This window comes from Bufo bufo, chromosome 3 (assembly GCF_905171765.1).
Source record: "Bufo bufo chromosome 3, aBufBuf1.1, whole genome shotgun sequence".
Taxonomy (NCBI): Eukaryota; Metazoa; Chordata; class Amphibia; order Anura; family Bufonidae; genus Bufo; species Bufo bufo.
This window is the reverse complement of record NC_053391.1, coordinates 610,943,321-610,965,780: the sequence shown is the minus strand read 5'-3', so window position 1 is coordinate 610,965,780 and position 22,460 is coordinate 610,943,321. Positions and strand designations below refer to the sequence as shown.

The following is a 22,460-nucleotide window of genomic DNA, read 5'->3' as shown; positions in this document are numbered from 1 at the left end:
CAGTGTTTTTGTACATTTATTCATAAGGACAGACCTTTTTTAATTGCTACATAAACGAGATTCTCTAGCAAAAATGTGTCTGCCTATTAAAGAAGACCTGTCACCTCTCCTGACATGTCACTTTTAGTCACTTCTTCCATAACACATGTAATAACAATTCTGAAGAATCTGTTCTTATGACTCCGTGTTGTGCCATTCCTCTATTATTCCTGCTCAAAGCTTGGGTGTTAAAGGGGTGTGTCCCTGCACAGTCTGCCACGGTCAGTACAGAGTGTACACTGTCAGACTGTGCAGGGACATGCCCCCAACTGTTAACAATTAATTGATAACATTCTATGGGAATAAAAGAGGAGCAGCACAATACAGAATCAGGAGAATTATTTCATGAGGGACGCAAATATTGAGTACAGCAGACATGTCAGGAGATGTGACAGGTCCTCTTTAATCTTAAACTCTATATAGGAGTTATAAGTGCCGTTTGGTATTCCATGCCTGTGTATACGGCGTCAGATATGTGCGATTAGGGCTGCAACGATTCATCAATGTAATCGATGCAAAAAGATCCTCGACGTGTAGGGGCTGATCTGATGGCAATGGGGGAGTGGGAGACATGGCAATTGGCAATGGATGGCATGGAGGCATTGTGGGATTGGGGGGCATGGCAATGGATGGCATGGAGGGGCTGATAAAACTAGGGGAGTGGGGGACATGGCATGGAGGAGCTAATCTGATAGCAGTGGGGGACATCACATGGCAATGGATGGCATGGAGGCACTGGGGGAGTGGGGGACATGGCAATGGATGGCATGGAGGGGTTGAAGGCACTGGGGGAGTGGAGCTGAAGGCACTGGGGTGGGGGAGAACTGAAGGCACTGGGGGAACAGAGCTGATGGCACGGGGGGGGGGGGGGAAGCTGATGGCACTGGGGGGATAGTGGAGCTGATGGCACAGGGGGGAACAGAGCTGATGGCACAGGGGGGAACGAAGGGTGTTGGGGACTGATGGCAGGGGCTCGGTAGAATACTCGATTGCTAAAATAATCGTTTGCTGCAGCCCTATGTGTGATATATTAATTCTGGATACACGTGTCCTCTGTGTGACCTCCTGTTTCATCCTTGATGACATTGTAGGCCCTTTCGTCCGAGGTGCTTAGTCGGAGAAGCTTGTAGACTGCAGTCCTATATTTCTTCGAGATGAAGTTGTAGAGGATTGGGTTGATGGAAGCGCTCAGGTAAAAGAGCGGCATGGCGACTATGTTGAAATACTGTGAAAATTTCATCATCCGGTAGTCACTGGTGTTCGCATAGATGATCCTTCCAATGTGAAATGGCAGCCAGCAGATTATGAAAGCCAGTATGACCACAGCTGCCAAACAGAAAGGGGAGAAGACAGGTCAACAGTAGCACCAGAAGTACACGGGAAAATTTAGCAAGCGATTGTCAGGAAGGAAGCATTTCTTTCCGACAATTGCCTGCTCGTTAGTGAAGGAGACAGATGCCATTACATGCAGCGATCTCCTCCACAGTACGGTGAGGAGTGATCACTAATGCGATGGCTCGTCCCAATGCAGAATCATTGCTTGCCGGCAGCAGATTGTGTGTAGATGGTACGATCTGCTGCCAGCAAACAACGATATAGGTGACTGCAGCGTTTTGCTCGTTCATCAGTTAATCAGCGGTACCTTTACACTCCCAGATAATCGGTGTTCCTACGAACGCTTGTTAGCGATTATCTGTCCAATTCTCTGCCTAGGCATAGGGCCCTTCTGAAAAGACTCATTAGAAGCCACAGAAGAACACAAGGATGTCCACGCAAAAACAGCTCCCAGATTTACAAATCTTAGAGCTCATGCTCACGATCGTTGCCCTGCCATGGGCGTATTGCGGGCCGTATAAATGGGGCACCGGCCGTGTGCATTCCACATCACGGATGTGGACCCATTCACTCGAATGGGTCCGCAAATCCGGAGATGCGGTGCGAAACGGAACGGAACGTAGCACGAGCACTGGTCGCTTATGCTCGTGGGCATGAGCCCTTATAGATGGTGCAAACCCAGGATGTCCAGACCTGCACCAGACTTATCACAGGAGCTCAGGCTGGATGATACATGTGGTGCAGGGACAGACGCTTTTTTTCTTGCTCTATAAGGCCCCTTTCACACGGGCGAGTTTTCCGCACGGGTGCAATGCGTGAGGTGAACGCATTGCACCCGCACTGAATCCGGACCCATTTATTTCTATGGGGCTGTGCACATGAGCGGTGATTTTCACGCATCACTTGTGCGTTGCGTGAAAATCACAGCATGCTCTATTTTGTGCGTTTTTCATGCAACGCAGGCCCCATAGAAGTGAATGGGGTTGCGTGAAAATCACAAGCATCCGCAAGCAAGTGCGAGCATCCGCAAGCAAGTAGCAAATTTGCGCCACTCTTTAGACAGATTTTTGGGGCAGACACATTAGGAATCTGGGCCAGTATATGGGTCCCTTGTTCTCTAACAGCGGAGTATAGAGTCACTAACAATCCACCAGTAAGGGCTCATGCACGCTTCTGTAGCCGTCTTTTGTGGTCAGCTAATTGCGGATTTGCAAAACACATATTCTGGCCGTGCGCGTTCCGTATTTTGCAGAAAGCAACGTCCAGCCCTCTATAGAACTGTCCGTAATGTGGACAAGAATAGGACATGTTCTATATTTTTGCAGATGCCGTAGAACGGACATACAGAGGCGTACAGTACACGGAGTGCTGTCTGCATCTTTTGTGGCCCTATTGAAGTGAATGGGTCCGTATCCGACCGGCAAAAAATGTGGATCGGATGCGGCTGAAAAATACGTTTGTGTGCATGAGCCCTTACTGTGAGCCATGAACATCATTAGCTCAGTCTCTTACATGCGGTCTAATAGACAGCGGGAAGCACTGAACTCTCTGCAGTGGCACAGATTTTACATGTCCCTGTTACAAATAGTCATACGTACCATCCATAGCTGTGTAAAATGGGCATTGAAGAGGATGTGACATGCCTGTTATAGTAAATAATTGTATGCCACATAATATGTTTATCTTTTCTTAGAACTCAGTGTAATGTCTCATTCACACGTCAGTGTTCAGTCAGTGATTTCAATCAGTGATTTTGAGCCAAAACCAGGTGCGGCTCTGAACACAGAACAGGTGCAGATCTTTCCCCTGTACCTTATGTCTGTGGAGTCTCCAATCCTGGTTTTGGCTCACAATCACTGATGGAAATCACTGACCAAACACTGATGTGTGAATTAGGTTTTATGCTGTTTATCCTCTATTAGTCCTACTGGAAATTTAGAATAACTTGTCAACTTTTTTCAGATAGGAATGTGTCCGTAACCAGTCTGACACTGTTCAGTCAGTGCCGGCAATTTTAGACTGTAGGACACATTTCTATGATAAAGGGAACGGTAACATCTCCATCTAATTGTCAATTTATTCATAACTTTATAGGAAGAATAACAGAAGAACAAAATAATGCAGAGCTAAAGAAGAGAAGATTCTCTAGACTTCCTATATCATCGTATCTCATGGGGAATAACAGTATTTATTAACAGACATATCAGGAAGTGGTAACAGGTCCTCGAAGTTTCAGCATCTAAACCTTAATTAATAAAATGGTGTTAATCAATAATAAAATATAAAAGCTGTTATAGAAACCTTATATACCGTGAATCAGAATAATAATTATTACAGTTGAAGGGACAGTGAACATTTCTCTGTTAAATTCACAGTTAAATTCCTTTCCAATGCAAGGGACGTATTCAGGACAGACATATTCGGGAGAGACATGTACTGTATAGATCAATCCCACTATAACAATGCAATGTGTCTTGAATATAATAGAGTGTATATGACTCTGCATGACCTCTATGACATGGTCAGCTGATTATCCACTGATGATCTTTCGTGTATTAGGCCAGAGCTACACAGCATCATTTGTAACAGAAAAGTTGTGCAACATTTTTGATAATGATAGTCAATGGTGTCTCCATCCAAGTTGGTTTTTTGTGCAGATGTCGTGTCGCAGTCGTGACATCTCCCATGTTGCAGTGTGACACCACTGACTATCATTACATGAATGTCGCCCAACACATCTCTGTGTAGCCCTAGTCTCAGGGTTTGTCAACTGATCCCGGACAGCTGATGTTGGGGAAATAGAGATCGGGCAAGTTGGCTGTGAACATGCCTGATAGATAAGAGGGACCTGGCTGTCGTTTATTCCTCTCTTCTTGCAGAGTTGGGCATGACTTGTTAAAGAGCAGTCTGCTGGCAACTATAGAACAGGAGCTAAGCAGATGTGTGTGTGTGTGTGTGTGTGTGTGTGTGTGTGTGTGTGTGTGTATATATATATATATATATATATATATACGCATATATATATATACATACACACACACACACACACACACACACACACACAGGTGAAACTCGAAAAATTTGAATATCGTGCAAAAGTCCATTTATTTCAGTAATGCAAATTAAAAGGAATTGCATTAATGCAGCTTAAAATTAGAATATTGTGAAAAGGTTCAATATTCTAGGCTCAAAGTGTCACACTCTAGTCAGCTAATTAATCCATACCCCCTGAGCAAAGGGCACCTCAAAATTGTGACTTTAGCGTTTCATAAGCTGTAAGCCACAATCATCCAAATTATAACAAATAAAGGCTTGAAATATCTCGCTTTGCATGTAATGAGTCTCTCATATATTAGTTTCACCTTTCAAGTTGCATTACTAAAATAAATGAACTTTGCACGATATTCAAATTTTTCGAGTTTCACCTGTATATATAAAAGTAAAGATTCATTTAAACGTGTAACTTACACATTTATATCTCTGCTTTTTCTAACTTAAAGAGGACCTTTCACCTTGAAAAACATTGTCAACTAAGTATGCTGCCATGGAGAGCGGCGCCCAGGGATCTCACTGCACTTACTATTATCCCCGGGCGCCGCTCCGTTCTCCCGTTATCCCCTCCGGTATTTTCTCTCACTAAGTTATAGTAGGCGCAGTCTGCCCTTGTCCTGTGGGCGTCTCCTTCTCCTAGGCTGCAGCGCTGGCCAATCGCAGCGCACAGCTCACAGCTTGGGAGAAACAAAAATCCCAGGCTGTGAGCTGTGTGCTGCGATTGGCCAGCGCTACAACCTAGGAGGGGGGAGACGCCCAGGAGGAGGAGGAGACTGCAGACAGCGCCTGCCCAGGAGGAGGAGGAGACTGAAGACAGCGCCTGCCTAGGAGGAGGAGGAGAACGCCCACAGGACAAGGGCAGACACCGCCTACTATAACTTACTGAGCGAAGATACCGGAGGACATAACGGGAGAATGGAGCGGCGCCCAGGGATAATAGTAAGTGCAGTGAGATCCCCGGGCGCCGCTCTACATGGCAGCATACTTAGTTCACAATGTTTTTCCAGGTGAAAGGTCCTCTTTAAGACCAGCTCTCAGTACATGGGGACTGGTCTAGGTCCTAGGATACAGGCTATGATTCTGGAGGTTACTGAACGCAGCACGTTAATGTCTGTAGAAATCTCAGAAGCTTTGAGGATACATTGAGTTGGTAATACCAGACACAGCCCATGGATAGGAGCGGCTCTCTTCATGTAAAAGAATAAAAGCCGACTGTTTAATCCAGAACAACCCATTTAACACAGACAATTTCTTGGCAGAACATCACTTCTGTAATGTATTAATTAGCTGCTTAACAGATAACTATTGCAGGTCTTAATGGACAAACCCCAGTTTCTAATCACCTTCTACCCTATATGTAATATACCCCAAAGAACCAACACAAGTCTGTGGCAGTGACTGATTGATGATCACAGTGATGGTCTGATTTGACAGCCAGGTCTACTTAAATAGTCTTGTGGACTGGGAAATCTGGTTTATTCGCAAGCTTTCAGTGCAATGTGTGCACCAGCATCAGGTCTGTAGTACGGACACATAAGCACTCTGTGTACTGCCTCCAATCGGTGCTGTATTCTCTCCTAGAGGATGCTTCTTACACAGCATACACAATATGATGCTCATACCACAAGTTTTCATTTCTTGGTAAATAAACCTTCATATTCCACTGCATTAAATCCAAAGCATGAATGTAAGCGTTCTGTCCAGACCACATTACTAATCTGTACCATAAGGAGCTGTAACATGGCAAGGTGCAAGAACTGTTAAAAAGCTAAGAAAAAATACCCTATCATATCTAAGAGTATGTCATCCCTCAAGTAGTATATCGTGTATATAGTAGTATATAGTGTATATATAACCAAGAGTGTCCTTATCTGTAAACATACTTGTAATTAATATTTTGTTTTGGTAGCCTCACTTATAAGAGATCTATACCCAAGATGAAAAACTGATTTGTGTGTATTTGGATGAATGTAAATCAGTAAAGGTGACCTCCTCTTGCCCGTCTGCTCTGCTAGACCCTTTGCCAATTCACCTTTTAACTTTGGAGAAGAATATAAAATTGAATATAACATTAAACACAGTTACAATTACTATTCAGTAATATTTGCAGATATTTGAGTAAGGCTACACCGTCAGGTTTCTGCGTGTAGTTTTGGAAGCCAAAATCAGGAGTAAGTTCAAAAAAGAGAAGTCATTTCTCTCCTTTTATGATCCACTCCTGATTTTGGCTTCCAAAACTGCATCAGGAAACCTGACCATCTGGCCATACCCCCATGGTGAGTTTTAGTGCTTCCTCTTCGCATAATAGTCCATTACACCTATCTGTATGTATAAAGTATAATCTTGGGCACTTACCCAGAATTTTGACAGTTTGTCTGTGACATTTTTCTCGGTTCACTGCATTAGGACCTCGGAGGGTGTTTTTTCTTTTCCATAACTTCTTACCAATAAAGCTGTAGAGAACAGTAAGGCATAACATAGGAAAGAAAAAATAAACAGTTGTCACCCACATCATGATCTTAAGGAGTCCAGATTCCTTTGCGTACTTAGTATATTTACACTCCCAGCTGATTTTTGAGGAATTGGTGTAGTTGTATATTTGCACAATCTCAAACAGGTTATAAAGAGGAGCAGCAGATGACAGTGCAATGGCCCACAGAAGAACAATGACCATCTTCACCCTTTTCTTGGTGATGAAGACTTTGGCTTTAAAAGGGAAACATATAGCTAGGTATCTCTCAATGCTCAAGGCTGTGATGTGAAGAATGGTGGAGTATGTACAACCTTCACTAATGAGGTATAAAAATTTGCAAAGAAATCCTCCAAAGATCCAAGGTCTAGACCTCCAAAGACTGTACAAGTCAAAGGGCAAGCAGAGGAGAATGATCATGTCGGACACGGCCATGCTGGATAGGTAGAAGTTTGTAGTTGTGTTCATTTCTTTATATCGTTTGATTACAAGCATAGTAATCGTGTTCCCAATGAGCCCAGCAATCATTATGATAAGACAAATTATAGTCAGCGGGATGAGTATTCCGATAGAGAAAAAGGAGCACAATTTTTCCGTGCATAGTGGAAAGTCATTACTGTAATTGGCAGGGCCATCATTACTTGTGGAATTGTTTTGCATTATCAAAATCAAGAAGTTAACCCAGTACACCACAGATGTCACGTCACTGTGTGAACCTAGACCAATAATGATTTTGAAGTTTAGATCTCATTGACATGAAAATGAAAAACTCAAAAAGTTACAATATAAGTTCTAAATGTTCAAAAATGTCATCAATGGACATCAGTGACCAAGGAGCATCTTGTGTTCTCTGTGATATACGCTGCTGTGCTCTATGTGGTCCCCTTTTCGGTTTCACAATGTCTTCAGTTGCATTCAACTCTACAAAGACTTGATGATTCAAGCTGAGATATGCATTGAATCCTCTGTGCTGCAGAGATTTCTTAGACATAAAAAAAAATGCTCATCAAACGGAATAGGTTCTTCTAGCAGGAGCACATCATCTAGGATGGATTGCAGGATTTAGGTATTCAGCTTTCTGTGGGGGGAAAAAAAATATTCCCAGCAGGAGATGGGTCTAGGATGAACTCTGCTATGTCAAGTCCTCTGCACATTGGCGTCAATACAACTTAAGGCTGATGCTTAGAGAAACAGCAATGTCTCCACCCCTAAGCTTGATTACTTCTATGTAGAATACGCCTCCTGCTTTTACAAAATCTGGAGACCAGTGTTGCGTAGTTTATTATCTGTGATAACAGTCTAGACAAACAATACCATATAGCAGTCTGGACTACAACACCTAGCATACACTAATGTGCAGTCCTATTGTACGATACTCGTAGCTGCAAAAGTCAAGTCCTGCACCAAAATCAAGGCATCTCAGCTACATAAATAGCCTGATAGCCATGTACACATTTAATCAATTGCAAACCTACTCACACCTGTGTCAACTGAATTGCATTTATAGAAAGAGCACCATAACTATTTTTATTTGAGTAGCAACGATGGGATATGTATTAGTGGTGTCACTGACCTCCCAAGTGTCCACCTTTTGGAGGGACAGTCCCTAGTTTTGACCCATGTCCCTCTGTCCCGCTTTTTGATCTAGGTATAGATTTGCATTATTACATTTATAATATTGACCCAGAAAGTTTGTCTGGTTTCTTCCAGTGTATTAGAGCTCACCTTGTATGTTGTGTCATTATTTGATGCAATTTGAATAATATGAATTTCTATATTAAGATACTTTTTGAAGTACTGTGTAGAAGAAAACTATTGAAGTGTATAGATATGCCGGAAAAATGGATCTTTCACATACCATAATGTCCCTCTTTGTCAAAAAAGTTGGGAGGTATGGTTTCACACTGTATATTAGGTCTTCTGCACAAAGGAGACAAGCAAAGAGCTATGGTATACAGTAGCTGATACAGTATTCCCGCACACGTCTCATTCTGCACCAATTTACATGAGAAAAGTCTCTGATGAGTGTGAGTGGCAATCTCTTATACAAGCAATAGAAGACAGTGAACTCGCTATAATCATTCCCCTAGTGATACCAGTTGCATGTAGAATTCGAGTGAGGGAGATGCAATGGGTAAGCCTAAAGGTAATTTATTGAATGTACTTTGAGAAATGATGACAGAGATGAAAGAAAAATCCTCTCTCCAGCTCTGTGACACATGTTTTACAAACCGGAAAAGACTGAAAAACAAAACAAAACAGGATTTGAGCTTACAGAAGAGGAGGAGTTACAAGATGAATGACATAATGAAATACAATCATAGATAACTTGCATAAAACCAAATATAACAATGACCACTAGATGGCAGCAACATATAGTGGATAACAAATATAACACTATGCAATTAATGTGGATTCTAGATGAGAAGCTATTAGGTACGACAGCACACTTATTATGAACCTTCTATAAAAATTCCTTTTGCACCTGTGGTGCCTCTGTTAATGTGGCTAGATTCCTTACAGTTTTCTTCTAACTAGGGCAGTTTCTAGGGAATTTGGTCAGCAGAGTGAACATCAAAATGTGACAGCAAAAATTAATGTTCACTTTCTCAATTGTCACAGACCCCAGACCAGATACCTAAATCCATTCAGATCAGACCCTCAATTGATTAGAACCAATTCATCACCCCTTAATAAATCAGAACCCAGATACCAACATACTTACTGCTTCATGAACCTTTTCACTTCTGCCACGCACAATGGCAAGCATCACTACTGTGTGCACCAGGCTCTGCACAGAAAGTCCTGATGCTGGCCTGAGGATAGCTAAAATCAGGAATTGCCATGCTGTAACTTCCCCCAAGCTCTGCAGAGGAGGGGCGCTCTGCTGTCTGGAATACTGCCTCCTTTGAGCAGCTGTTTGGTATCGAAATAACTAAGAGTGCAGAACCCAAACCCCAGCGGGATTGCCATTCTTCGAGTGATCAGTGGAGGTCACAGGCACAATCTCTTTCATAGGTCTGCTAAATGTGGTATGCAGTACTACTGCATAATGTTCAGTAATATCAGAAAAGCACAGCATTCTAACTTCTGCAGTCACTGATTTATGATTGTAAACATAGTCCGGGAGGACCATTGGAGCTTCAACTCTGGATCATCTGGGGAAGATGTACAGAGAGTAATAACTCTGAGTACATATAATGTAGTAAATGTTACCTGCAGTCTTATGTAACACAACTGATAATTGTAAGTACAAATAGTGTAGGTGTTACCTGAAGGATCTTTCTTCCCAGTGAGTGCTTCAGCTCATGCTGCAGTGCAGGGAGTCAGTGGAACAGTAGTGTGATTTGACTCCCAAGGCCGCCACAACAGAGAGCTGTGCCATAGGTTTCAGGAATCCAGGTCACCAGACCAAAATCCCGATGCTAAAGCAGGGAGCCCCTTTTGCAGCCCCTTCCACCACTAAGTGTGGTGTGCTGCAGTGCAGTGCCCGCTTCTGTCTTGTCTCTTGCAGCAGTATTTTAAAACTGTGGTCAGTTTGGGTGGCTATGAGCAGCCTGGAATCCTCTGGCAGCTGACCAAATTATAATCTATTATTGCTTGCAATATTGTTACACTCAAGAAATACATCCATGCAATGTATGCAACTGTAAGCTACACAATTGCATACATGACCCAAAGAAGTTAGCCTTTTTTTGGAAGGATCCTGTTGAATTAAAAAACACAGTCAACTACTGTATAAATTTTATATCAATTGATGTTATCTGAATGCATATGCCAGGTACCACTCGTGTGGTGTACACACAACTTTTAAAAGTATGCCCTTATTAATTACATCCATATTGGTAAATTTGAAGTTGATGTTTTGCTGCCCATCTGGCCGTCATGAGAAAGGATTTCTCTGGGGATTGGCCCACGAGATCATGGTTGTTGAAAAGTACATGTGAATAGAAAAAGAAGAAACAGGCTGCAGTAAGGACAAGAAAGGCTGCTGGATCACTAATGGGTTCATCATGCCCATACTAACAGTGAGACACATGTCCTGCTTCTCAGACATCTTCTTCAAGAAGGTACAAACACTTCTGTGCCCAGACAGACAACTAGAAATGCTATGGTTATTATAATCAATGTACATTTCATATTAATGTAAATGCACCATGATTTACAGACATCTGCTTCTGTTTAGATTGATGGGAGTACTCAATTAAATTTAGTCATGGCATTTACTGTTCGTCCCTGGGGGGGAATTAATAGCCTAGTAGAGATGGGAACATATTTAGTCCCTCAGAAAAGTTATAATTACCCTTTATTTATCAACAGAGTTTGAGAAATAGTAGTGTATGTAATTCATGTGGTAAACAGGAACCCCAAACCAGGACAAGGAGGAGCAGTAAGCTAAAGGCTATGTCCACCGACACAACAATTGTTTAGCATTTTGCCAATGTATCAAAAATCAACAATCAAGCAACACTTGTTTTGTTTCTACAGCTCCTACATGTCACCAAGGTAACAGACTACAAACATGTAATCTGCAGTCATATGCCCTTCAATTTGTAGGTATGCAGGTTGTGCGATTAGATTCCCAGTCTATGGCTTCAGTAAGTGCTATATGATCATTAGTATAATTCTAATAGTGGTATGAGGGGTATTAAAGGGGTTGTCTGGGTTCAGAGCTGAACCTGAACATACCCACATTTTCACCCAGGCATCCCCTCTGATATAAACATTTCATGCTCCGATGCTCTCCCTTGCCCTGCGCTGTATTCGGCAGGACAACGGCTTTTTTTGTCTATGTTTTAACACTGCTAGCTGGAGGCTTCTGCCTAGCAGTGATGGGCAGGCTTTGGCGTTGTCCTAGCCGTTTTACAGGCTAAGGCAGCGCTAATGCCCACCCATCAGTGCAGGTGATATCACCAGGCTCACTGCTGGGCGGAAGCCTCCGCATAGCTTTCCCCATGGAAAGCCCGGGACATCACCGTATCTCCAAAAGAATCATTTGCCCTGCGCGATTTAACGCAGGGCAAAGGAGAGCATCAGAGCATGAACTGCTCCGATGCTCATATGCAGCACTGAACCTGGACAACCCCTTTAAAAGGACAGCCTCATTTGGGAGAGCTTGGAGCTAACGTCTGTAAAGCGCTGTGGAATATGTCAGCAGCATATACAGGTGAAACTCGAAAAATTTGAATATCGTGCAAAAGTCCATTTATTTCAGTAATGCTAATTAAAAGGAATTGCATGAATGCAGCTTAAAATTAGAATTTTGTGAAAAGATTCAATATTCTAGGCTCAAAGTGTCACACTCTAGTCAGCTAATTAATCCATACCCCCTGAGCAAAGGGGACCTCAAAATTGTCACTTTGGGGTTTCATAAGCTGTAAGCCACAATCATCCAAATTATAACAAATAAAGGCTTGAAATATCTCACTTTGCATGTAATGAGTCTATGTCACATGTTAGTTTCACCTTTTAAGTTGCATTACTGAAATAAATGAACTTTGCACGATATTCTAATTTTTCGAGTTTCACCTGCAAGTGCGTAAAATAAATAAAATACAAATATGCGAATTAGCGCATTTCAGTCAAACAGACATACTTTGCATACTTAATTCCATTGGAGCATTGCCTGAAACTAAGGGAGCGATTTATCAAAACTTGTATAAAGGAAAACTGGCTTACAGTGTGCAACCAATGAGAATCCACCTTTAATTTTTCAGAGCTTCTTTGGAAAATGAAAAGTGGAATCTGATGGGCAACTAAACCAGTTTTACACCAGTTTTGATGAGTCTCCCCCTAAGTGTCCATACACCTTCTGAGTCTCTTCATTGAGAACCGGTAAGCCCCCTAAGGGCTCTTTCACACTTGCGTTGTCCGGATCCATTTGCCGGAGGTGCCCGCCGGATCCGGAAAAACGCAAGTGAACTGAAAGCATTTGAAGACGGATCCATCTTCAAAATGCGTTCAGTGTTACTATGGCAGCCAGGGCGCTATTAAAGTCCTGGCTGCCATAGTAGTAGTGGGGAGCGGGGGAGCAGTATATTTACCGTCCGTGCGGCTCCCGGGGCGCTCCAGAATGACGTCCGAGCGCCCCATGCGCATGGATGACGTGATCCATGTGATCACGTCACCCATGCACGTGGGGCGCCCTGACGTCACTCTGGAGCGCCCGGGGAGCCGCACGGACGGTAAGTATACTGCTCCCCCGCTCCCCACTACACTTTACCATGGCTGCCAGGACTTTAGCGTCTTGGCAGCCATGGTAACCATTCAGAAAAAGCTAAACGTCGGATCCGGCAATGCGCCGAAACAACGTTTAGCTTAAGGCCGGATCCGGATTAATGCCTTTCAATGGGCATTAATTCCGGATCCGGCCTTGCGGCAAGTGTTCAGGATTTTTGGCCGGAGCAAAAAGCGCAGCATGCTGCAGTATTTTCTCCGGCCAAAAAACGTTCCGGTCCGGAACTGAAGACATCCTGATGCATCCTGAACGGATTTCTCTCCATTCAGAATGCATTGGGATAATCCTGATCAGGATTCTTCCGGCATAGAGCCCCGACGACGGAACTCTATGCCGGAAGAAAAGAACGCAAGTGTGAAAGAGCCCTAAGCTATGTGTCTATTTATTTTTGTGTTTAGGTTTATAACTTGTTTTTTCCCCTCAGAAAAAGGTTTGTTATGTCACTCATCATAATAGTAGTTACTTAGGTTATGGCTAAAATACAGCCCTCATAATCGGATTATGCCTCTTTCATGTCTGTGACTACATGCATGACAAGATGGTCAGTGGTTCACCCATGAAGGCTCCGCATGGCCTTTTCTTTCCCCTCCATGAGTCAACTGTATTCCACGTACAATGCTAGGCTGAAAATGTATTTCCAGAGCATCTCCTACCAACTGTCTGTGAAAACCATGGACCAAACAAGATTGCGTCAGTGTTGGGTCCGTGGAAAACTACTGAGGTGTTAATACACACATTAAAGTGAATAGAGATTCATTGACGTGCGAAAGAGGCGTATGAATTGGAATATTGTGATGTGCTGCTAGGATCATATATTTCCCAATAGACTGGACATTGGTTTTCAAAGACATATAATATGTATTTGGCTGTAAATAAAAGGGGAAAACTACAAACATGATATTTTTTTCTTATATTCTACTAAAAATCAAAATGAAGAGGAGACTACATAAGTAAAGAAAAGCAAATATCACAAATAATAAGCCATTAATAATAAACCATTACACACGAGAAAGAATTATACAACCTTTATTTTCCACAGATTTGATAGAATTTTGCTACATTGTTTATGTATATTTCTATGCGATTATATGTTTTCCTTTTTATGAAGTCCAACATTATACAATTTATAGTGATGTTTGGTAGTGTACCTATAAGATTTTAAAAAGTTTAGCGTTTTTTTTTGGAATGTACTGTGTATGAGGTAAAATTAAGGTTAGATTAAAAATCGTTTTGCTTTTTTTCCCCCTTAAATCTGCAGAAATCCGCACTGAGACACAGTGGCAGATACACTATTAAATGACGTTTACTATCAAAAATAGGAATTCATCTTGAATTTTGCTATGAAAAAACAAGTCACTATAGATCAGCTCTGAGTGACCCTAATTTTAGACATTCAACCGTGTGGAAATTTCTGGGCAAATACACACTCCCTCATTTATACTGGCCGAACATGGCACATATAGAAGGCTCTAGAAAAAAAAATATACTCATACATTATTTTTCGTTAGAACATCTTAACCGATACATAAAAAGGTGACAAAAGGAAGGGAAAATAACAAAGGGAAACACACATCACGATTCATAGGACAGATCATTGTTACCACTAGAGGACTGAAATTTTAACATCCGCTGTAACAAAATAAAATAAAAATCTACACACATGTTATTTGACACATAAACAATTACAATACATGCCCATTACTACTGTAGAAACAGCTCTGGAAAAGATCTTCATAGAACGAATTAGCCGCTTATTTATCCGAGAGAAATGCTTATTGTCATTAAAATGCTAATCAAACCCAACAAAACTAAAACTAGATATAATAAATAAAAAAAGAAGAGGATGGTGAAGGAACAGACCGGGTGTGAGCAGTAAGGTTTAGTAGGGTTCATATAAGCTGGCAGTTCATCGATACCTGCACGGAGGTACCCAATATCACACTTCATTCTGGCCTTTAGAGAACTTACATGGGCAAGCTCACAGAACAGGAGAAAACTGCAAAGTGCTTCTATGCAACACCGACTACATGCAATAAACAATTTGGGACAAATTCAGGACAGACATAACATTAAACATTAGTTTTATCTCCAAGAAATAAAGCAGCTTTAAAAGGGTTCTGGTGCAAATTACATTTAGCCTTTAAGTTTTGGTGAAAGAGGTAACAAAAAGGGATAAGAAATCAAAAATAGCTACACTCGAGAAGGAGCATGGATGTAAAGAGGGCAGCCACAATGGCAGGACAGCTGTAAGACTAGTGGTAGCCCATCAACCTATACACTAGTTAGCTAAAAGTGCTGAGACATACCTGAATTTCTGAAGAGTAATCTGAAGTATTAACCCTTGAGCCCTTCATGGAGAAAATGAAGTGTCATAGGGTCCCAGGCAAAGAGGTCAAAGGGGACACAAACACATGCAGGAGGATCTTTCTGCTGGTTAGAACAAGGCTAATCTCATCAGTGGTAGGAGGATATTATTTGGGCTCTTCATGGACAGGGGGCACCTGTTTAGTGTATAGAAACGTTGTTGGTTGTCAACACTAGGGATGAGCGAACTTTGTGTTTCAAGTTCGGCGTACAAAGTTCGGGTTATCTAAGAAATCCATTATGGATTCCGCTACCACGGACCATATAAGTTATGGACCATGGTAGCAGAATCCATAACAGAATTCTTAGATAACCTGAACCTTGTACGCCGAACTTGAAACACAAAGTTTGTTCAACGCTAGTCAACACTTTTCCCCATACACAAATGTTAGCAACAGCCTTACCACGGTAAAAATGCTTCAAGGGCATCTTTGTAGATTTGTACCTATGACACTGGCTGACCTGTTACATGTGCGCTTGGCAGCTGAAGGCATCTGTGTTGGTCCCATGTTCATATGTGCCCATATTTCTGTGAAAAATGAAGTTTTAATATATGCAAATGAGCCTCTAAGAGCAACAGGGGCGTTGCTGTTACACCTAAAGGTTCAGCTCCCCCTACAGCTGCTGCGCCCTCTGCACTTTGATTGTCTTTAGAAGTCAGGACCAAGCAGTGATCACGTTTACACTGCTTGGCCCTGTCAATCAAAGTGCAGAGGACACAGCAGTTGCAGAGAGAACAGAGCCTCTAGGAGTAATGGCAACACCCCCGTTGCTCCTAGAAGATCATTTGCATATATTACAGTTCATTTTTCTCAGTAATGTGGACACATATGAACATGGGACCAACACAGATGCCTTCAGCTGCCAAGCGCACATGTAACAGGTCAGCCAGTGTCATAGGTACAAAACTGCTGATAGAAGCCTTTAAAGGATTGCTTAATGTAAGAAGAATACCAGCTTTTCCAACTGAAGTTCTGAAATGATGGTGGGAAAAAGCTGTAGGCAGTCAGGATGGGCTGCAGCTAAGGCAGTTGTGGGAAATTGAAATTTCAACTTCTAACATGTCGATACTATTTGGGCCTTCATCAGTCATAGGAACAAGAAAAATACCAAACTATAGAACATCAAAACTATCCACATAGAAATAGACTAAGCGTAAAAAGTAATTGAAAAAAAAAAAACGAGGTCAAAGAAACGCATAAAAACCTTTACACTGTAGAACCACTAACTTGTGTGGACTAATTATTACATCTACAATTGTAGCATTATTATTAGAATGCTTAAAGGAGTTTTCTGAGACTTTTATACTGATGACCCAACCTCTGGATAGGTCATCACTATCTGATCGGTACTGGTCCGACCCCCGCCAATCAGCTGTTTGAGAATGCAGCGACGCTCACAGTAGCGCCACGGCATTTTTGCAGCTTTCCCTAGGTCAAGTGGCCTAGGGGCAACTCTGCATATAATGTATGGCGCTGTGCTTGGTGAGGCGATGTCTTCTCGAACAGCTGTTCGGCGGGGGTCCTGGGTGTATCCCAGAGGATAGGTCATCAGTATTAATGTCCTGGAAAACTCTTGCTTTCTTTGTCCGTGTTTTTTTTAAATATTTCTATATATGAAGTGCCAACTACCGCATGGACAATTCATCAACACAATATATGTCATGATAATTATTTCACTTTCCTTGCTGAGATAACCGATGAAAGCCCAGAAAGGGCCAACCGTTCTTGGACTGGCTAGAAGCCCTTTTACAGGGTGTGAGCGATGTTCCCATTCTCATAAGTGTACTGGGCTCTTATATCACTTATTTGGAGTGCTGACCAATGAATGTCTGTTTCTGGAAGCTGGTCCATTGTGGAAAGATGCTCTAAGTATAAAGTGTTTTTGTGCATCTTATAAACCGTATTACTAATACAAGTAATAAAATGTGAGAAAGTCATAGCACTGAGAGTGGAGCAGATATAATGGACAACCTAGATCTCAGATGTGATACTGGCTTCCTCTCTGTTGTCTTTTAACAGACTAGTCTACACAATATACAGTCTACATTTCTTCCTAGCCACCAGCATCAATGCAACCATCACATTCCTTGCAAACATCCTATTAAAAGGTGCCCACACACCCTCCACAGCGTGTATGTGTTTCCAATGGTGAGGGAGGAGAAGGCGATTGGCAGACACTTCTAGCGGTGGCTTATCTCCCTGGAAAACAAAATGATTGGGTGTTCTAATTCAAAGTGCCAAGAGGCTACCCATACACGTTAGACTCTTGGCCATTTACACCGAAAATGGCGGGTTCGGCAGACAACAGTGTAATGTGTATAGGGGCCTTAAGGTATCAGCCTGCCACGAGAGGACTATGTCATTGTGATCAGCAGAAATGACCCTTCTACACATGTTTTGTCCAAGCAAAGGTGCTTCATCCACTTTAGATAAAAGGGCTGGTGCCTTGTGCTAAAAGCAAGCAAATTAACCTGCTTAGCCTCAAAAAGGACAATTCCTATCACATCTCTGGAAGGCATACGTCTTCTTCTGATAGAGCTTCATTAGATAAAATAAACCAGTTGTGCCATCTGTATTATCTACAATAAATATCTTCTAAATCTTCTTTTTCTCTCTTATTTCTTGATTCACCTGACATACTATTCTAGAAATTCCAGTTATATTTACTGCCTGAGTTGAGACAAATTGCCGTATTCAGATTAGTTAATACCCTGCTGCCACCAGAGAGGGCAATGCACCAGGCGGCAAAAAGAGGAGACACAGAGGAGGTAGAAGTACAATGAGAAGAACACCCCCGCTTTTCAACAATGTATATATATTTTTTTGCAGCACTTAAGGTGACCCTTAAATAAATCTGTATCATCCTTGGTCAATCTTTTAACCATGAAAGAGCTGAGGAACGTTGGACGTGTGTAAACATCACATCTGATGGCATACGAGTCGAGGTCTGTCTGGCTTGTGCCTTCATTACTCAGGACCATACAATGGTACAGGCATTGTGGCTGACACAAGTGACCATGTGACATGCTACTGTAGTCCTGGCGCTGTACTACATGGCACCATGTTTTCTTTAAAAGCAAGACAATTTGGAAAACAAAATGTATGTTTCTCTTTAGAGGATGTAAAGTAAAAAAAAAAAAAAAAAAAAAAAAAAGGTATAGGGATCAGGATAAAGCTAAATGGGTTTCCTTCACTTTATAACAAAGTATTGGATAATGAAGGCAATCAGGATGGAGAATGTAGCAAACAGCACAAGGATGACGGCAGCGCACTGCTCGTCACTCAGCGTCCTTGTTGTCCTTGTGGGTTCAGTAATGTCTTTGCTGGTGTTGCTTTGTGACTCGTTCCTGTGTGAGATGAAGAGGACTGTGGCACTGTAAGGACCAGTCAAATCCTGAGGTCCAGCAGCCTCTTGGCACTGGCGAATGGCACATACGCGGAATCGATATTCACAGTTCAAATGGAGGGCAGAGTATCGGTGTGACGTATTGGGTCCCTTATATGCCTGAAAGATGAAAAGTGATCTGTCAGTACCAAGTCAAAAACTTGCATTCAATCAGCTGCAGTCAAACAGTATAACAACACTTAGGGGATCGGTGCTGTGCAGGGGATCGGTGCTGTGCAGGGGATCGGTGCTGTGCAGGGGATCAAGTCAATTTCGTAGGAAGCCAATTTGCCTATTTGTATATTTTTGAAGTGTCGGAGGAAACTGGAATACCCGGAGGAAACTCACCCAAACACGGGGAGAACATACAAACTCCATGCAGATGTTATCCCTGATCGGATTCAGACACTAGTGCCAACCACACTGTGCTGCCCTTAGTTATGTACCGTGTGCAAGTTCTACCATAAAAAAATAATAATCTGCCAACAGAACCTTACTTGGGCACTTTATCTTTTAATAATCTGTTTCATTTCAAAAGGAACTGGGGTTCCACTTATGAATGCCAATATATTAGTTCATCTACCTAATAATACTTATGTACATAAAAGGTCCATCTTTTGCAGCCATTTGTTTTTAGTACATCTAAAATGAACAATAAAGCAACTCTGCAGCATGGCCGCAAATGCCCCCCAAGTATATGTGGTTATACCCTGGAGTTCACATCACTGTAGTTTCGTTTTCCATTCTGATCCATCACAACATCTTATGTGCTTATTTTGCATCCATTTTAGTCAGTTCTGTGTGAGATCCGATATTTTTGACGGGGGAAATTCTTTTGTTGAGGACTTTTTCCCCCCATCAAAAATAACGGATCTCAGACAGAACTGACTAAAACAGATGGTTCAAAAGCACAACTGATGCTCAAAATAAAGGATTTGTTTCCGGATCAGAAGAATGGAAAACTTAACAGTGATGTGCGCATATATCCTCAAAATTTCTTTCAGAGATTACAGCTGACCAATGCGAATCCTAGCAGCCACACTCCCTGTGATTAGCTTCTATTAAGGGATCCTTCTAATAAACACAGGGGCAAATTTATTAAGACATTTTAGAAGCTGGTCCTAATAAACCCCTATTTTTATATATACCTTTACACTAGCGTTTTTTGTGGATCCGTCATGGATCTTCAAAAACACTTCCGTTACAATAATACAACGAATGCATCCATCATTAACGGATCCGGTTGTATTAGGTCTTCTATAGCCATGACGGATCCGTCATGAACACCATTGAAAGTCAATGGGGGACGGATCCGTTTTCTATTGTGTCAGAGAAAACGGATCCGTTGGCTTACATTGTGTGCCAGGACGGATCTGTTTGGCTCCGCTTCATCAGGCAGCACCTCCAGAGCGGAATGGAGACTGAACGGAGGCAAACTGATGCATTCTGAGCGGATTCTTTTCCATTCAGAATGCATTAGGGCAAAACTGATCCGTTTTGGACCGCTTGTGAGAGCCCTGAACGGATCTCACAAACGAAAAGCCAAAACGCCAGTGTGAAAGTAGCCTAAGCTGACAGTCGATCCGCTGCAGTTATGTAGAGGCGCAATCCTCCTCATAACTTTGGCGGATCCTTCATCAGTTCCAGCCCGTCCCCTCCGCCGCCACACCCACTTTTTTAGACCTGGCGTGAAAGAGGAAAAGTCGCAGATTGCGGCGCAATCTGGAACATTTCTACCACCTCTGACAGCATTATACACAGCCATAAAGGTATTTTTCCATGCACAGCAGTTGGTAGGTGGACACAATGAGGCTGCGCAGTGAGTGACGTGCAGCCACTAGCGTTACACTTTGTGGACAATTTCTGGCTCTTTCTTTCTGGGCCTCCTGATTATTGCCCTTTATACATGTTTTTAGAGAATGACTTCCAAGGCCTTGGAGTTTTTCATTCTGTAGACTCCACGTCCTCGTATTAATAGGATTAGCTGAGCAGGAAGTCTTATTACTTAATTCAATACAGTCCTGTTTGCTAAATTAATATACTTTGCAGTGTTATTGTAATTGTAATTTAATAACAAAGAAATAAAAAATCTATATTGGCCTTCAACAGCATTCCTTTTTTGCATTTGACGTTAAAGTTTAGTAATGTATTAAACCTAATTACGACAGCAAATATATGCACAGCCCACATAAAGATGCGCCAATTGTAGGGAAACTATTAATGACGTACCACGGAACAAAACCTTGTAAGAAAAGCTAAATGTCAGTATTGATCTCCAAACAGGAAGCCAAAACTCATTTGTGTCTTTAATTTGATAAGATCTGCTTTCCAGTATAGATGTTGCTCTCATGTTCAGTCATGTACAGGATAATACAAGATCGACGTTTCTGGCAGTCTCTGGGCCCAAGGTATGCTCTTAAAGGGCAGATTTGTAACTATGACACTGGCTGACCTGTTACATGTGCGCTTCACAGCTGAAGGCATCTGTGTTGGTCCCATGTTCATATGTGGCTGCATGGCTGAGAAAAATGATGTTTTATTATATGCAAATGAGCCTCTAGGAGCAATCGGGGCGTTGCCGTTACACCTAGAGGCTCAGCTCTCTCTGCGACTGCCATGTCCTCTCCACTCTCATTAACAGGGCCAGGCGTGATAATGTTTGCAGTGTCTGGCCCTGTCAATTAAAGTGGAGAGGGCGCGGCAGTTGCAGGGAAAGCGGAGCCTCTAGGTGTAACGACAACGCTCCAATTGCTCCTAGAGGCTCGTTTGCATAAATTAAAACATTTTTCTCAGCAATGTGGGCACATTAAAACATGGGACCAACACAGACGCCTTCAGCTGCCCAGCGCACATGTAACAGGTCAGCCGGTGTCATAGGTACAAATCTGCTGACAGATGTGCTTCAAAAGGAAATGGTCACCTTTGATACTGAAAAAATATATATATATTTTTTTTACTTATGTTAATGGTTGCCTTGAGTTAAACGGCTGTGCTAAGTTTCAGGTTCCTGTCCATGAGACATTTATTTGAAAAGCAGGAATTTCATAATGTAATTTAGTTACAGTGGGCTGAGGGTACATGCAGTTTAAGGCTGGGCATACACATAAGATGACTGTAGACCGAACGATCACTTGGCTGGCAGCTATCTTTCCTGATCCTCCCATACATATGTACTAAATGAGGAGAAGGGACAAAGCCGCTTACAAACACTTCTGGCAGCAGCTTATTTCATGATCGCCCACCATCTCCGTGCTCGGTGCTTGCCCAGGTCCGTAGTGGAGGCAGATGCCCTCGGTTGGAGATGAGGAATGTAGGCGCCACTGCATATGCGCAAGATATGTTAGAGATGATGCAAGGAGATGGTGGTCGGGGTTACGGTATGATTGTGACTGAGCGACGGGGTGGGCGTACACGGTGCAGCAGGGGCGTCATATGTGAGGAGGAGGGCTTGGGCACTAAATGGAGGCATGCCTGGGCTCCTTCAAGAGAAAATAACGCCCCTCTGGGCACCTTACTAGCTGATTTGCATATCGAACAAAGTGGCTTTTCTGAAGATAGAAAACAAGAATCATAGAA

At 42.4% G+C, this 22,460-nt stretch overlaps 2 protein-coding genes across 4 annotated transcripts in view; both read right to left on the bottom strand.

Annotated features, from left to right (window-relative positions):
* Window positions 1-1,069: 1,069 nt before the first annotated feature.
* On the bottom strand, window positions 1,070-7,555 carry MLNR (motilin receptor). Its single transcript, XM_040422428.1, has 2 exons — window positions 6,781-7,555; window positions 1,070-1,365 (listed from the first exon to the last, which is right to left on the bottom strand). The coding sequence occupies exons 1-2, from the start codon at window positions 7,553-7,555 to the stop codon at window positions 1,070-1,072; spliced, it is 1,071 nt and encodes a 356-aa protein (XP_040278362.1).
* Window positions 7,556-16,599: 9,044 nt separating this feature from the next.
* Window positions 16,600-22,460, bottom strand: part of FNDC3A (fibronectin type III domain containing 3A) — a 266,349-nt gene continuing 260,488 nt past the window's right edge. For 2 of the 3 annotated variants that reach the window (XM_040426012.1, XM_040426013.1), the window contains one exon: window positions 18,690-19,004. In XM_040426012.1, coding sequence (XP_040281946.1) covers window positions 18,690-19,004 — 315 coding nt within the window. Of the gene's footprint in view, window positions 19,005-22,460 lie in introns of all 3 variants that reach the window. The other variant, XM_040426011.1, reaches the window with a different exon arrangement.